At 47.3% G+C, this 16,636-nt stretch overlaps 1 protein-coding gene across 1 annotated transcript in view; it reads right to left on the bottom strand.

Annotated features, from left to right (window-relative positions):
* SRRM4 (serine/arginine repetitive matrix 4) overlaps positions 1-16,368 on the bottom strand; it is a 152,882-nt gene extending 136,514 nt beyond the window's left edge. Inside the window, exon 1 of the mRNA XM_027577410.2 lies at positions 15,990-16,368. Coding sequence (XP_027433211.2) covers positions 15,990-16,120 — 131 coding nt within the window. The 5' untranslated portion in view covers positions 16,121-16,368. The remainder of the gene's footprint in view (positions 1-15,989) is intronic.
* Between the last annotated feature and the right edge of the window lie 268 nt (positions 16,369-16,636).

Raw genomic sequence — 16,636 nt, 5'->3', positions numbered from 1 at the left:
TCAATGGAAGTGTTGGGTCACTTCCAGGTCGAAGCAGTTAAGACCAAGTGGGACTTCTCTACCTCAGTTCATTCTCTTCATCTTTCCGCTGGATCATGCCTTATAACCTCGAAACCGTGTCACGGAGGTGGGTCCCTCTACAGCTACATGAAGCAAAGCCCTTCTTCAACCCACAGAGGACGAAGACAGGAGCAGGACATGACTGGATCCTATTAAGCCACTGAGATCCCAGGGTTTATCTCTCATAGCTGCCATTCTCGCCTACCCTCACTACTCTTCTCTCATTTAATGACCTTGAAACATCCAAGGTGACATCTATTCTGCTTATTCTTTGAGTCCAAATGGTATCAGCCAGTAGACATTCTCTCCTGGTCAGAGAATATGGTCCTTGGAGAAAGGAGTGCTAGGAATTGACTGCAGTGGTCTGAGGGATTCATAAGAAAGAAGGGGGGGTGGGTGGAAGGAAGTCCCCATCTCTCCAGGGGCACTGCCTCCTAGGTTCCAACGGTCAAGCAATCCCATGACTACAGACAGTGCTAACCTTTCACTTAGGTTAGGCTCTGGCAAAATGCCTCCATCTCTAGCTGTTTCTTGAGAAAACTCAGAACAAGCATAATTATAGCTCAAGGATAGGGCTGTGCACGGCTAGATGACTTGTAATCACAAAATCTATGTTCCAATGGTAAATACATTTCCTGTGTTCTTTTTGCCTCTACTTTTTCAGAGATGCCTCTTGCACCTAGAAAGAGTTTAACCCAAAGCTGGCTAAAGCTCTGGTCTGGCTTTGCCCAAGTAGAAACCAACACCACCAGAGTCTTGAATACAGGACCCGTCACTGGAAATGCAGAGTCCACTGGGATTAAATAGAGTGGAGATTTCATGGCTCCTGGGTCTGAGTCCCTTTCTTTCCGATGACCAATTGTACAGGGGAAAGAAGAGGTTGCTAAGAATAAACTTGGCATGACTTCTCAGTTACGGATGACCAGGCTAACTTCAGCCAGTCACCTGGTAACTGCTCATCCCCATCGTTAAAGAAAACCAGCAAGGGAAGTATTTGCTCACTCCTATAAAATGGTAGACTCCAAGGTGGAACTGGGTTCTTCTTTGATGTGCCAGGTATGTTAGGCTCTTCCAGTTTATCATCGCCAATGCTCACAGTAACCCTGGAAGAAAGTCATTTCCCCCATTTTAGAGATGATAAAATTGAGGCTTGGGGAAGAGAAATATAGTACAGTACTTCGCTGTACTATTCAAAGTATCCTATATGTCATACGTACTGTACAAAGCACAGTACAGAGCAGAGCAGAAGCACTTTTCCAACCCCAGGCACCATTTCTGATGTGTCAAAGGACGGGAAGCAAAAAGAATACCTCTTCCACCTACCTTATAGTGTGAGAGCACAGCTCGAAAGCACAAATATCCATAAAGTATTTGGGAAATATAAAACACTATATGAATGCAAATTATTAATTAATAAGTGAGTGAGCTGGTCCAGAGGCAGGCTATATAACATGGAGGTGGAGGGCACAGGCTCTGGGATCAGATGGGACTGGGTGTGATGGGACTGGAATCAGATGGGGCTGGGTCTGATGAACTTTTGACCCCTGCAAACCTCAAGCTTTCTCCTCTGCAAAACAGGGACATGACTATTCCCTGTCTCACAGGGCATCGTGAAGCTTCAGTGAGTTAGCACATACGGAATAATGCTTAGCATAATGTCTGACTTACACTGTTGTAGTTGTGCTGCTATTATTATAAATAACTCGATTAGTCTTAGTTTTCTCATCTGTGAAACAGAAAAAGAAAATCATTCTACCCATCACACGACGCTTTCATAATTTGAAACATGCCAACTCTGCAGATAAGATAAATCACCCCCGAACTTAACAGGGGCTGGACATAGCTGGGAAAAGATGTGGTGGGAGAGGACTTGGCTCCATGAGGACACCCCTCCCCACTGCCTTCCCCTCCTGCGTGGCATTCAGGTGCTCCAGGCAAGAAGAAACTGGCATTGTCCTGACTCTGAGTAAGCCCCAGCAGCAGATCCGGCTCCTGCAGCCTCCCAGCCTCCTGCTGGTAGAACACAAAGCCAGAAATAGTTCCCTTGGTGCAGGACACCCATTTCCTCCTCCTCGTCCTGCTTCAGCTCCCTGACTTGCCTGAGATCATGAAATGTGTCCACTTAGCTTGGCATCTGAGAATCAGCAGTGGGCAGGCTGGCCCTTGAGCCTGTCTTCCCTTTCATTATATGCACAGCTGAATCTCTTTCCTCTCTGAACCGTCCCTCTGAGGGCATCTAGCATAGGCACTGTTCGCAGTTCCAAGTAAATATGCAATGGATGTCGGCTGTTTCCTGGGCCCTGTGCTGTTGGCGGAGCGTATGGAGGTAAACAAGACAAAGCCCTCTGGTCAAATATATACATTTCCACACTAATTAACATGTTCTGGGATTGCCCATCTATTGATATTCTATTCATTGGCCTAATGGCTTATGTATTTACCAGTAGTTACCAGAGCTGGTTAGCCAGTGACTAGCTTCTTTAGCCTTGGGGAACTAACTTCACCCTTCTGAGGTTCTGTTTTTCTCATTTGTAAAATGGGGGAGAGAGGGTGCCCTGCAATCAACAGTAATTGAAACAGTGAATGCAAAAAGCATGGCACCAACAGCATAGTAAGTGTTCAATGGCTGGTACTTGATCTGCTCCTTCCAAGAGCTGTAGCATCCCCACCCTGGGAAGGATAAATATATAGCGTGCACACTGCCGCTTCCCTCTCCTGCACCAATGACAGACATCACTAATCTATCAGAACACTCTTTGCTACTGATCTCAGATACATCCCCAGAAGCCATCTCAACACAGGGTTTCAGGCAACTACTACCAATTAGTTGAAGTCTTTGGCACTTTCTTTTTTTTTTTTTTAAGATTTTATTTATTTATTTGATACAGAGAGACACAGCGAGAGAGGGAACACAAGCAGGGGGAGTGGGAGAGGGAGAAGCAGGCTTCCCGCGGAGCAGGGAGCCCGATGCGGGGCTCGGTCTCAGGACCCTGGGATCATGACCTGAGCCGAAGGCAGACACTTAACGACTGAGCCACCCAGGCGCCCCCTTTGACACTTTCTATGGAACCTTTCTCACCATCCTGTCCTTACTCAGGTGCAAGGGTCTATAGTTTGGCTGACACTCTAAGGAATGCCTCTTTCTTCTCTGGAACTTTATTCCTGTGTTCAATTGAGTATAACCTCCTTAGAGACTGAAGAGCATGAGCACATGTCAGATGCATGCAGGGGATGCCCATTAAATGTAGGTACACATTGATGTGCCTGTGATCAGCCAGCTGGGCTCCCATTCTGCCGACCTGCTGAATGATCTGGGGAAAGTCACTCCTCATCTCTGGACAATCTTAATTTTTTTTTTTTTTTTCTCACAGGTAGTGTATTAGTGGGACATGGTGTTTAAAATCTTGACTACTGGAGCCTTACAAGCTGGAGTTTGAATCCTGGATCTACTTTCTGGCTGTGTTACCTTGGAGAAGTCACATAATCTTCTTGAACTTCAGCTTCCTCACTTGTTAATTGGAGATACGACTAGTACCATCTCAGAAGCTTACGGGGTTTAAGGAAAGGTGAAGTGGGTTAATAGTTTGAGATACTGACCTAATCTATGTGGCTTTTTTCCTCCCTGTGTTCCACCCTCCCCTTTTTTAAATTTTCTTTTCTTTTCTTTCTTTTTTTTTTTTTTTTTTTTTTACCATTTAAGCAGATAGTGGGTTCTAACCTCCTTGCCTCAAGGGAGGCATGTGTCAGGGCTGAAAACAGGAAGAATATGAGTGTTTTCAGCTTTTGCTTTTTGGAAAAGTCAAAGCCTGCAGGCAAAGGGGATTTATGGACTTAGGAGAGTCTTGAAGAAACACAAAGAAAGAAAGATTTCTCCAGAGTAGAAAGAGATTGCCTCCAGGCTAGGGAGAGGAGAGACAGAGTGGAGGCGGGGAGGGGACCCGCAAGACCAGAATGGTGCTGTGGGGCAGGAATGCTGGATGTTTCCACGGTAATATGCATGAACTGATGGCCGACGGTCCAAGTTCTGCCAAGCTGGGCAAACTGGGACAAGTAAAATAACCTCTCTGGACCTGTGTTCTCACTTACAGTACAAGGCTGTTTTTAGTCACTCCCCAAGTTAGTGCAAAGAAGTATGAAATCCTGGTGCTTACCAAATATCTTTCATCCCACCCTCTTCCTCAACACCAGTGATTCAGCTTGTGGTCCTCTGCATTGCCATCTCTGAGTTTAGCTCTGGTCAAGAAAACATATGGTTAACTACCAATATCTCTTGTCTCCTTGTCTTGAAGGGTTATCCCTCTTCATGGATGGTTCGATAATCCTCTTGCTGGGAAGAGCACTTCTAGCATGAAAGGCACTTCCCGCTGGCTGATGCTCCTTCTGAGTTACTGCCCAGTGTGGGAGGAGACCATCAAATACCCCAGGGCAAGCCCTCTCCAAGCCCTGAGCCCTGTGCGGTCAGCCTCACTGCTGGGCAGTCCCTTCTCCCCTCAGCCCGAGCCCAGTCTTGGGGTGAGTCTCCACTAGAGCGATCATCTAGAAATTTAAAAGTAGGAGAATAGCTAGGCCTCACCAGTGACATTTTTTTGCTCTGTATCATGCCTCTGGGGAAGAAAGTGTTGGGTAAGAGAAAAGCGTGGGGCAGCACATCTGGGCTGTGATCCTAACTCTGACCCTTACACGGTGATAACCTTGGCTGAGTTGCTTAAATCCTGAGCCTCACTTCTACCACCTACAAAATGGGGACAATGGTATCTCTTGCATAGGGTTGGGGTGAGGATATAGTGAATAATATCTACAAACTGCCTAGCATAGAGCTTGGCTTATGAATAGGAGAGATCGAAAATTGCATGGCATCACAACTAACTTGTATGACCTTGGGCTAGTCACTTTATCTGTTCAGACTTTTTCTTTTTTAAAGATTTTATGTATTTATTTGAGAGAGAGGGAGAGAGAGAGCACAAGCAGGGGGAGCGGCAGAGGGAGAGGGAGAAGCAGGCTCCCCGCTGAGCAGGGAGCCTGACGTGGGGCTCCATCCTAGGATCCTGGGATCGTGACCTGAGCCAAAGGCAGATGTTTAACCAACTGAGCCACCCAGGTGCCCTATCTGTTCAGACTTTGATTCACTTTTTGATGATATTAACTCCTGCGCTGCCTGCTAAATGCTGGTTATTTATAGACATGTCTCCCCTACTAAAATGTAAACAACTTGACAGGAAGAGAAAATTGCATTCCTTATTAGGCTTTGCCTATAGTAGAAGTCCTGTGTTGGATGAAGGTATGAATGAACAATCAGAAGGGAGATGTAAAATCCCTTTGCACAAATTAAAAAAGGGATCCTGGCAATCACGATTCTTTGTTTCTGATAGGAATGAATTTGGATCCATGCTGGGTGTGCAAGCTTTTGGGGTGAGAGACGTTGTCCCACAGTTGGAGGGGGTCAAGAGACCCAGAGTTTATTCTGGGTCTTTATAAGACCCTAAGCCTCAGTTTCCTCATCTGTGAGATGGACACACAAGAGGCACTTACTCTTGTGAGGACTGAGTGAGAACAAAGATGAGGATGTAGCATGACTTCATGATGTGACTTTAGGCAAGTCATTTCACGTCTCTGAGCCTCACTCGTCCTATTTGTAAAATGGGAATACATTCGTTTTTCTGCCTTCTTCCCCATGGAACTCTGAGCAGTGTGGTATCTCAGGACTAGGTGTCAAGCGGGCCCACATCTCAGCTATCACTCTGGCATTAACTTTCTGATGCTCCATGGAGTGCCCTTTGCTCTTTCTGTGCCTCAGTCTCCCCATCAGTAAAATGAAAAGGCTGAATGTGAGTTCCTCAAAGGTCTCCTCTGGCCCTCCCATCCTGACTGCCAGCTAAATGCCACAGCAAGGTGATGCCGGTTTGTAAGGAGCTGACCAATGGAAGGTGCTGTTACAATGATGGGTTCCTGTTGGAAACAATTATCCACATGGTAAACAGTGGCCCTGAGTCCATCCTGCACCACTGCCCAGACACCTACCCCTATGGGAGTGGGCTGAGCCCCAGAATCACCGGCCACCTGGCTGTGGAAGGCAGGCCAGCCAAACAAAAGCCTCCTTATCAGCTGGAAGCTCTGAAACATGATCCCAGAAACAGCCGGTGTTGCTCACCTGCTCTGCTAGGCGCAGGCTGGGTACAAACGGACGTCTCATCAGGATCCCCAGACCAGGCTTCAGGCAGCATATGCCACAGGAGGTCTTTATGGAGGCAGGATGCCGTATCTCCCCACAGGGGGTAGGGTGGCAAGAGAGAGAGCAGTGTCTGGCCACCTGATCACAGCAGGGAAGTTCAAAGACAAACATAACATTGGGCAAACACCACTTCACTGAACCCAGAGCTCACTCAGGCCGACTCAGGCTATGAACGTCAGGCAACCCCTCCCCCTTTGTGGGTCTCAGTCTCCCCGTCTGCAAAATGGGGATCTGAACTAGAGCAGTGAGTCCTAAAGATCTTTTGATCTCATATCTCTCTCAGTAAGAAATTTTGAGAATGAAACCCCCATATACGTGTATTATTTACGAATTATACATGAACACTGTGGTTCTAACACATCATCACACACACTCTAAGACATATCTCTCAGACCTCCCCATGTACAATGAGATTGAATGATCTTGAAAATCCCTTTAGCCCTAAAATTCTGATGCTGTACCTCTGTAAGTCCCCGAGTTTCCTCATCAGTACCATGTGCATATTCCTGCATGCCCTCATTATTTATTCATTCAACAAATATGTAAAGATCTCCAACCATGGACCACTGTCCGAGGTGCTGAGATACAGCAAGGAATGAGACAGACATGGTCTCCCACCCCACCCCCACGCCCCCAGCAGTTCAAATGTTTCTCTTGCAAATCAAAGGAATTAACTTTGCTGTTTTTTAATATTGGCATTTCCATATGCTTCAGACTGTTAGGTGTGCCAGCGACTTGATGAGGGGAAAGTGTTACAATTGGTGCATTCAACCAACAACTGTTTGGCCCCCTGCTGGGTATCAAATGAAAGGATACACCAAGGAGCACACAGACATAGTCCCCAACCCCATGATGCTTTCAGTCTCTTAGGAGAGGTATACTTTAACATGGGTCTCACAAATCAATGTAAAATCATAAGCGTGTTGAGAGCCGAGAGGTACCTGCCATGATAAAAGTCTGTAATTCAAGGTGTGACTTAGCCTAGAGCATTGTGGAAGGAATCCCCAAGGAAATGACATTTGAGCTAAGATCTGAAAGTGCAGTAGGTATAAATTAGGCACCGGGGAGAGGGAGAGCTTTCCTGGCATCATGTGCAAAGGCCCGGTGGCAGAAAGGGCACGGAAATTTTGAGTGACTGAAAGGAGAGGGGTGTGGCCGAACGGAGGGAGTAAGGGGCAGCATTTCAGAAACAATCTTGGGTAGGTTGGCAGACAGACGCTGGGCTGGAGAGTCTTTAGGCCATCACAGGGGGTCAGCTCTGTATTCTGCAAACCAAAGGACAGCGATGGAGGGCTTTAGATAGGTGGAGGGGGTGTGTATGGGCTGACTTGCCTTTCGAAAAGGTTCTTCTGGCTCGATGTGGGGAACAGGTACAGAGGGTATGGACAGAGAAAGGCAGTGTTACAGAGAGTGGGGTGAGTTGGGATTATAACGAATAGCTATTGCCTAAGCTAATTGGACATAAAACAAGAAGAGCAAAATGAGACAAAAACACCCACAACCTTAAGAGCCAAACCACAGCGACAGGAGGTACAGGAGGTAGAGAAGAACTGTAGTTGCCATCAGGCAGACCCGAGTTCAGATCCCAGTTTCACCTCGTATGAACAGTGTGGCCTTGCACAAGCCATGCCTCACCACCTCCCTGGTCTCAGTTGTTCCTCCTCTGCAAAGCATACTAGACTTGACACACGTCAGTCAAGAGCTCTGGCTTCTTATCCCAATTCTGCCTCCTACCAGCCAGGTGTCCCTGAGCAGGTCACTTCCAACCTCTGAGCCTCGGTTTCTCGTCTATAAAACAGCCTTTCAAATACCTCTCTCCTGGAGTTCTTGTGAAAATGGAATGAGGCAATGGATAAAACGTGCTTGCTCACTGGCACAGGGCTGGGCACATAATGACAGAAGGAGCTCGGCACCCACTTTGCACCATGAGTGAGCGTGCACACATACCATGAAGACACACATTTCAGGCCCAGATGGCACGTCTCTCCCCAAAGGAGTGGGGACTGTCTTATAAAATTCTAGCTCACTTGCCTAAGCTTAACTTTTAATGAAGCTGGAGAACAGTGATCCACTGGTGTTTCTGCTCAGCGAAGCTGTCAGCGGGATGTAAGCCCAGGGAATCCGGCAACGGGGGGATTCTCCTGATGAGAAACATTCGAGTCCAGAGGATCTTAATATTTGTTTTGAACAGACACATGTAGACGTGAATTACTTAATGACTGTTTTAGGGTTCGGCATTGTTCTGTATTTGGTTTGGCTTTGTCTCTATGACATCTTAATTCGTGTTTTATTTCACAGAGCTCCATACACAGGCTGTGGCATATGGGAGTTCCCTCAGCAAAATCTCCAATGAAGATGGGGGAGGAAGGGAGGAAGGGAGGAGGGAGGGAGGGAGGGAGAGAGAGAGGGAGGGAGGGAGGGAGGGAGAGAGAGGGAGAGGGAGAGGGGAGAGAGAGAGAGAGAGAGGGAAAGTAAACAAACTGTAGCTTCAAAGGTGCACCATGAAGGGGGGTGGCTGGGTGAGAGAGATAGTCTAGATTTGCTCGCATGGATATGAGAGACAGACCAAACCCTCACTGTCATGGGAACAAGATTTGCCACTGCTATTTGGAATTCTAAACAGTGTGTTTTTCAATTTCCTAATCTGATTGATCACAATCAGAGAGATTGTAAATTTCATGCTTGTCCATAACACATGCAGGGGCCCAGCTAAGCTTCTAACACTGCTATTCAAAGTCATCCTGGCTGGGTTTGAGTCAAGGAGAGGAGCCAACCGAAGCAGATCAGACCTAGGATCCTGATTGAGAGGGCAGGGGTCCCTCCTGTGACCCCTTCCATGCTCCCAGCCTAGGAACCAAGGACCTGGGAAGTCCTTAACTGGCTTACTATGTTAACCGCTTGAAATGTTTCCTGCCTCCATCTAGGGAGTCATCCCCTGTTAGTCTTCCCCTCACTCACTCTCCTCCAGCCACATTGATTTCCTTGCGATCTTTAAATACACCAAGCATGCTTACACCTCAGGGCCCTTGCACTTGCTGTTCCCTGTCTCAAAAACTCTTTCCCCTTGTTATCCTCACGGCTTGCTCTCTCCTTTTACCCAGGTCCCTGACCACTCCATCCAACAAAGCAGCCCCATCCTCACCCTCTATCTCTTTCCCCTGCTTTATTCTTCTTTATAACACTTATTGTAACCTGACCTTCTATGATTTCTTCATTTATTACCTTGTTTCTTCATTTATCACCTTTCTCCCTCGTGAGAGCAGGGGCTTGGTGTTGTTCACTGCTATATCGAGTAGGAGCTCAATAAAATTGTTCAATGAATGAAAGCATGATTTTGTTTTTTAGCCACATGCAGCTTCTTCCCGTTTGTGGTTCATTCCCTGTGGCTTATTTTCTCTTTGACACGTGTGGGCTTGCTCCAATCCCCCCACCATGGGTGGCTGCTCAAGGAATGCAGACTGGATTTTGTTTTAGCTAGACCATGAAGGACGAGAAACCTAATGGTCCACACCAGAGTCTGCATCCTTGAGCCAATGACAGAGTAGCTGGAAATTTTATACAATCAGGGCAGTTCCTTTCCACAATCCCCCTTCATTAGCACTTACTCTGAGCCCCCCCGCGGATGATGTCCCCTCCAGAAAGTTTAAATTGTTTTTTTCTTCTGGGGAGAAAAAAAAAAAAAAAGGTCTCCTTTAAGACTCTACTAGCAACAAAGGCCTTATTCATTCTGATCATTCCTTGAATTTGTAGGTAAAATTGATGAAATAAAAGAATCATTCCCATTGCACAGATCAGCCCACTAAGGATAACTGTGTGACTATAAGCAAGGGACTCCATGACTCATGAAGGGTGCCTCCCTCCTCTGGTTTTCCACACCCCTTTTCCTTTATCCCTACCCATATTACGGTACTTAGGACAGTCTGCCTCATGCCATTCCTACTAGTGCCTGTGTCCACCTTTGCCACTAAACTCCGAGGCCCTCCCAGGGAGAGACTGCATTTCATTCATCTATTCCTCTTTGATGGGCCTGGCACATAGTAATAACAAAAACTATAATTTATTATTAATAGTAAGAGCTAACATTGATGAAGCCCTTCCTCTGTGCCAAACAGCACTTTCCATAAATTAGCCCATTCAGTGTTCTCAACAGCTCTTGGAGGGGGCTGCTATTATTAGCCCCATTTTATGGATGAGGAAACCAAGATTGAGAAGGTCAAGTTCCTGCCAAAAAGTCACTAGCATCTGCAAATAAATAGTAAAAGGAAACAAGTGTTTTTGATTAGCTTGCCATCAGGGTCTGTCAAATTTTTTTGAACAGCTCTACACATCTCCAGTGGCTCTTTAGGGAATGCCAAAACCACATTCAAAAATGAATACAGAGCACTGAGGTGGTCAGGTGGCAAGGCCAAGGAAGCCCCACTGTCACCATCAGGCAACTCACCCAGCCCAGGTGTGGAGGGGTGTGGCTCTCTCCCAACGTCTCATTGGGTAACTCACGTCAGGGCAACAAGAGCACTGTTGATGGAGCTCTCGGTCTGTGCCAGGCACTGTACCATGTCCTTTACATGAATCACCGTGTCTACTCCTCACTACAACCCTGTGAGCTCAGTCTCACGCAGGTGGGCAAACTGAGGCACAGGGAGGGTGGAGTGATTAGCAGAGTCCAAAGGTAGGAAAGTAGCACAGCAAGGTTTCAGCCTGAGCAGATCTGACTTCAGAGCCCAAGTTCTCCACCATTCCCCTTTCTCCCCAGAAGTGTTCTCTCACACCTCAAAGAAAGTCTTGGTAACGAGCAATTTAAAAACTCTGGTTTTATTAAGCCCCTGCAAGCCCTTCTACCCCACAGGAAGGTAAAAACAGTCACTCTGGAAGAAAGGATATTTTTAAAAATTTATTGTGCCCGGGCGGCATGCCTGAGGTGCTCACAAAAGCAGGAAGTGCATGATGGAGGCTTCTTTCCTCATCACAGGAGTTAGGCTTTTAGGGGTGTTCCCCCCCATTCTTTTCTGGTGGCCTAGAGTGGGGATGGAGTTCATGGAGGCTCACACAGCCCTGAAAAGCACTTCCTGGTGGCATTTCGTCCAACCTCCTGTACCCACACCAGATGACATGTCTGCTCCCCCAGCCAGACGGATGTCTGTATCCCGAGAGCTTCATTCTGACACCAGTGTGAGTCAAATCTGCAGAGTGTGTGTCTCTTAAGGCGGCATTGATCAAGAATCCCCAGCCTGTCAGGAATGGGGGTGGGCTGGGAGAGAGCAAATCTGACACTGGATTTGGACTGCATGTACTCATTCAGTTAATGCATCCAACTTTCATTCAGTGTCTACTGCAGCCCGAATCTTAAGACAGCACGGTTGCCAAGTGAAAACAGCTGTGTTAGAAATAATGCCACCCCCCCCCAGACCCCTGTATACCATTCAGCAAATTTCACCTTTCACAAGGAGAAAGGTTTGACCCAAACAATAACACTCCCTTTCCAGAGAAAAACGATCATTCATCGCCAGGGCAAGCATTCTCTATGACCCTCAGTACCTTGGTTTTTAACCACAGGCTGTCAGGAAATCACCTCCCAGCTGCCCCTCACTCTGCTCCCGAGGACAGAGTCAGCACAAATGTGCTAACTGATCTCTTGGCACAAAGGGGAGTCTGGAATTAAATGGTTCAAAGGCATTTTTCCTGCCTCACAATTTGGCCATCTTTCCCTTTATGCAGTAAAATCTCCAATAGTTTGGAATTTATGATCCTTTGGACAGACCTGGGCTGAAGTCTGCTTCTGGACTATTCTGCATAGAGAGGATTTTCGAAGAAAATTAATAGCTTGCCAAAAGAATTGTAAAGGGAATTGCTTATTCCATTTAAAAGGGCCGCCTTTCTAGCCCTTTACAAACACTCCTGCGTCCACAAACAATTGATATGCTAATTTCAAATGGTTTTTACATGTTCATTAGGTCCTCAGCTACTATTCTGGTGATATGATTATTACAGTTGGGTCTAGCCTCAGACACTTAAGTTTTCCGCTTTGAGCATAAACTTTTTGGGTACAAACTTTTCTGGGCCAAACAATTAAAAGAGAGAATTAATTAATGCCAGGAGAAATGACTGTACTTCTTCAGTGGGGACAAAAAAGGGGTCTCTTACTCTCCAACTATCTTACTGATTCATGCTGACCGTCTTTCAAGCTCGTATAGGGTGAGGCTGCACTTTGGCCACCCTACATCCCAGGTGGCCTGGGATAGTCCCTGTTACATCTTCCATTCTGGAATAACTACTCACAGCAAACCTTTCACTCTTGATATGAATAATAAATTATACAGTCGCTCTAGGTTTGATGGAACTAGGGATTCAAACTAATTTTTCAGGAGTTTCAGTCTTCTTTGGACTGGCAGTACCTGGTCATCTCTACACAAATGAAAAGAATACTCTGTGGGGATGTTATAGCAATCCATTCTGAATCTAGATAATTCTTCACCGGCCCTCCACCCCCTAACTAAAAAAGTCCTATCAGAAAGCAACTAACCTTCCCTCAGGGAAGAGAATGATGGGACCACTCCCACCCCACCTCCTGTGTGTTAATTCCATCTCAATGCATGGCCTGTCAGCAGCTGAAATCCCACAATATTTACTGCTAGCATCTTTTGGGGGAGAAATGGGTAGGCATGAGGAACACAATACCGGAAGGAAATGTTGATTTCCTTTGGCCATTACAAACTGAGCGGTTTGTTTTAGAAGTGATGTCTATTAAGCAATCACTCTGGACCACACACTGTGCGAAATGTTTTACCTGACTCAGTCCTCATAATTCAATGTCTGAGATGGCTACTATTATTTCTATTTCAAGCTGACAAAACAGGCTCAGCAAGGTAAAGCCTCTTGTCTAGGACACTCGGCTAAATGGTAGAGCTAGAACAAGAATCCAGGTCTGTCTGAAACTCAAGTCTGAGCTCTTAACCACTATGATATACTGCCTCCCACTCTGCTATACGTTCGGACATTTGAGTCAGACATCTGCTTGCAATCTGATACACAATAAAGCTATTGCCTCATCAAGTATGCCTCATGGAGGGGGAGAGGAAGGCGGGGAGGGGGGAACAAGGGGAGGTTTTGCTTGGAGTGTGATTGTATGATATATGCATAGTGCTATGAAATCAACCAATTGAATGTAAGCTTCTATCCTGGTACTAAATTATCTTCGGAGATAGACTTAAAATATTCTGGGGAAGTTCATTCAGAGGAGGGGTAGCCCTCATCTATAAACACGTATTAAGTGTGTAACCAACAGAACTGGCCTGGCTGGTGTTTCATCCAATCCCTCCCCCATCTCTCTACAGATCTGCTGACTGAGTGCTGGTCTTGACTCATGGAACTAAATGACATTTCTGGTCAGACCAAGTCCCTAGACTGCCTCTAGAGGAAGCCACTGGGGCTCAGCTGATGCTATGCCAGTGTCTCTGTCCCTTTCCTTCCTGAGAACCCAGCTTTGGAAACATGGTACTTTCACTGTTAAGTAAGCATACAACACTAGAAAGGATACAGAGACCGACCTCACTGGATGTGGTTGGCTTGGATGGGGATGGGGATGATTCAGGTTTTACAGACAATCTGTTGAAAGACGACTCAAACCCAGCCTTCCCTGAAGACTTGAATACAAATGCTCCCCACTCGTTTCCCACCCCAAACCAGCAGTAACAGCTATAAAACTGGAATCTATTCTACAGAGGGGCCACACCTGTTACAGAACTATCGAAGAAGATCCTTCCAGCGTGACATAAATTAGGGGCTTATGACTCAGACTTTCACCCCAGCAGTGGTTTCCAGGGGTAAGGAGACCCAAGATGTTAAAAGACACCTAGAGGGAAATGACACCTGGGGGAGGAGGGTTGGCTATTGTTAAGAGTCCCAGATGCATTATGTTGGGATTTAAACAATGCTACAAAAAGCATGAGGGTTAGGAGACTTCGGGCAATTCACATGATTGAGAGTATGACCAAGAAAGGGACATGCCAGTAACAGACAGATAGGCAAAGGGTGAAGGTACCAAGTCAGGTGGACTTAAGGCGTTTTCTGTATTCAAATACCACCACGAATCTGCTCTCCTCTTCCTGCATCCCTGAAATATATGGCAGACTCTGAACCAAATGCCACACATGTAGTTTTCAATGAAATTGTCTTTAGTTTCTTCTACAAGGGCATATTCTTTGGCCCACACAGCACCGGATTTGCCAACAGTAGGTGCACTCCAAAGGCGGAATGGATGGCTGAAACCCAGGAAGATAAAACTGCTGACGTCAAAACTCTCTACAAAGAACCTTTTCCCAAGCAGAGAAACATCAGTCCTGGACGGCATTTGGTGTTCTCATTCCCCTTCTCCAGCCTGTGTCACGAGGTGTCCCCCTCCCTCCCAGCCACAAATACTGGCTGCTGTTTGCAGCCTACCACATCCTGCTTCGACTACACACCCATTCCCGATATGTGGTACCCATTTCTCTAAAGACATGCATGAACTAGGCTCCCATCAGACTCCGAAAAGTTCTCCAGCCCGAGTTTGATTCTGTAGATAGGATTCCCCGTCACCCACTGGAAAGTTCAGATCCTGTGGTTCCAGAACAGGCATTCTGTCTGAAGCACTTTCACAGACCTGTTTTCAATCTGCTCTCTAATGGAGCCTGCCAGGATTAATACATCCTCCAAGTGGTCTCCCCTGGTCCACTTTGTTCTTTTTCTCCCACTGAACCACTCATCCAACACCAGCAAAAGATGAGTTTTCATACTGCCTTGATTTTCCCTGACAGAGGGCACAGGCTTCTTCCTTTCATTCTCAAACTCCTCTAAATTGAATGCTTTATGAAAAGAATTGGGTTTTCTCTGTCTTGGAATGTTCTCCCCAGCCTTCTCTCCATTTCACCCCACCTCCTCTTCTCTTTTCTTTCTGCCTTCCTTTCTTTTCTTCCCCTATTCTCCCCCATCCCACTGTTTTCACCATCTGCGGGTCTGTGCTCATTCTTGAGTTCAAAGCAATCAGATCCTTTTCGAAAAACCAAATAAAACTCTTCCAAGATCATCTTCACGATCTTGGAAGGCTCCTCCCTGACTCTTGAGCTCAGAGTACTGGTTTTGGATGCTGGAGAAGAGAGAATTCAGCAGCAGTGGCAGCCAGAAAGGCGTGGAGGAGGGTGCTGTTTAGGGTGTATTTGAGGGAACAGCATATGGGCTTTTGTCAAAATGTTCAGAGCTCGCTAGTTTCTGAGCTGAGTATAGAAATGTGCCGTTACCTCTGAACACCACTTGAGCTGGTTCAACCTTCATCTTCTCTTCTTGTACAACACCCCCAGCCACCCCAAATCCACCATTCCTTTGCCCCCCTGTCCTCTGAGCTCTGATACCAAGAAAAGTTTCTTAGTCAAGTCCTATCTCACCTACACCGCCCACCCCAAGAAAGCAAAACCTCTCAAACAGCAGCTGCCAGGTCAGCAGACAACTGAGTGTTGCTCCCCCTAAAGACTCCCTGTCCCTTCTCACCAGCTTCCACCTCACACAGGCAATTAGTTCCCATGTTCGAGCGAGAGACACCGAGTAGTGATGGGAAAAAAAACAGGCGCCCTGGCCCAGCTGCCTGCATCCACCCCTCAGGGCTCGGGGGACACACAGGCCAGGAAAGAAGGGCCATCAGGGTCTCCCCTTCTAAGAAGGAGGTCATTACCTTGGCAGAGGCTTGCGGGCCGTGATACTGGCGACAATGATGCTCTCGGGACGCGGGGTGGCCACAGCTTTAAAGGTTCCTCGCCAGAACTTCTCAAAAAGCTGCTTCTCCCCTTGCTGAACGCTCGCCATAGCCAACCCAAAGGGGCCCGGGGCGTCCGGGCGCTGTCCGAAGTGCTGAAACGTGGATTCCAAATGGGGGCACACCCGGCTCCGGGCTCAGTCCTTGTGAAACCCAGAGGGGTGGGGTGGCAGAGATCGGGGGTTCAGGGCGGGGGATGGGGCGCCTCAGCCCAGGCAGGCAGGGGAGAAAGAAGGCTGATCCGCCGTCTTTCTTCGCCTTCTGTGTTGTGTCTGGGCTGAGCTCTGAGCTTGCTAAGCCTCCGCGCCCCAGGAAGGGAAGGGAGGGCTGGCTTTCTCGGCAGTGCCAAGAGAGAAGAGGCGACGGGGTCGTCTGTGTGTGCGTGCGCGTGTGAGCTCAGGCGCGCCCGGGTTTTGTCTCTCGCACAATGTGACGTTGGAAGAGGAGGCTGGTCGCGCGAGCAGCACTTTCCTCCCCCCCCCACCCACCGCCGACTCCTCCGTCTCTCCTCCTCCCTACCAACTCCCTCCTCCTCCTCCCGCACAGCCTCCTGCCGCCATCTGCAT

Source organism: Zalophus californianus, chromosome 14 (genome assembly GCF_009762305.2).
Source record: "Zalophus californianus isolate mZalCal1 chromosome 14, mZalCal1.pri.v2, whole genome shotgun sequence".
NCBI lineage: Eukaryota > Metazoa > Chordata > Mammalia > Carnivora > Otariidae > Zalophus > Zalophus californianus.
This window is presented reverse-complemented; position numbering and strand designations above follow the sequence as displayed.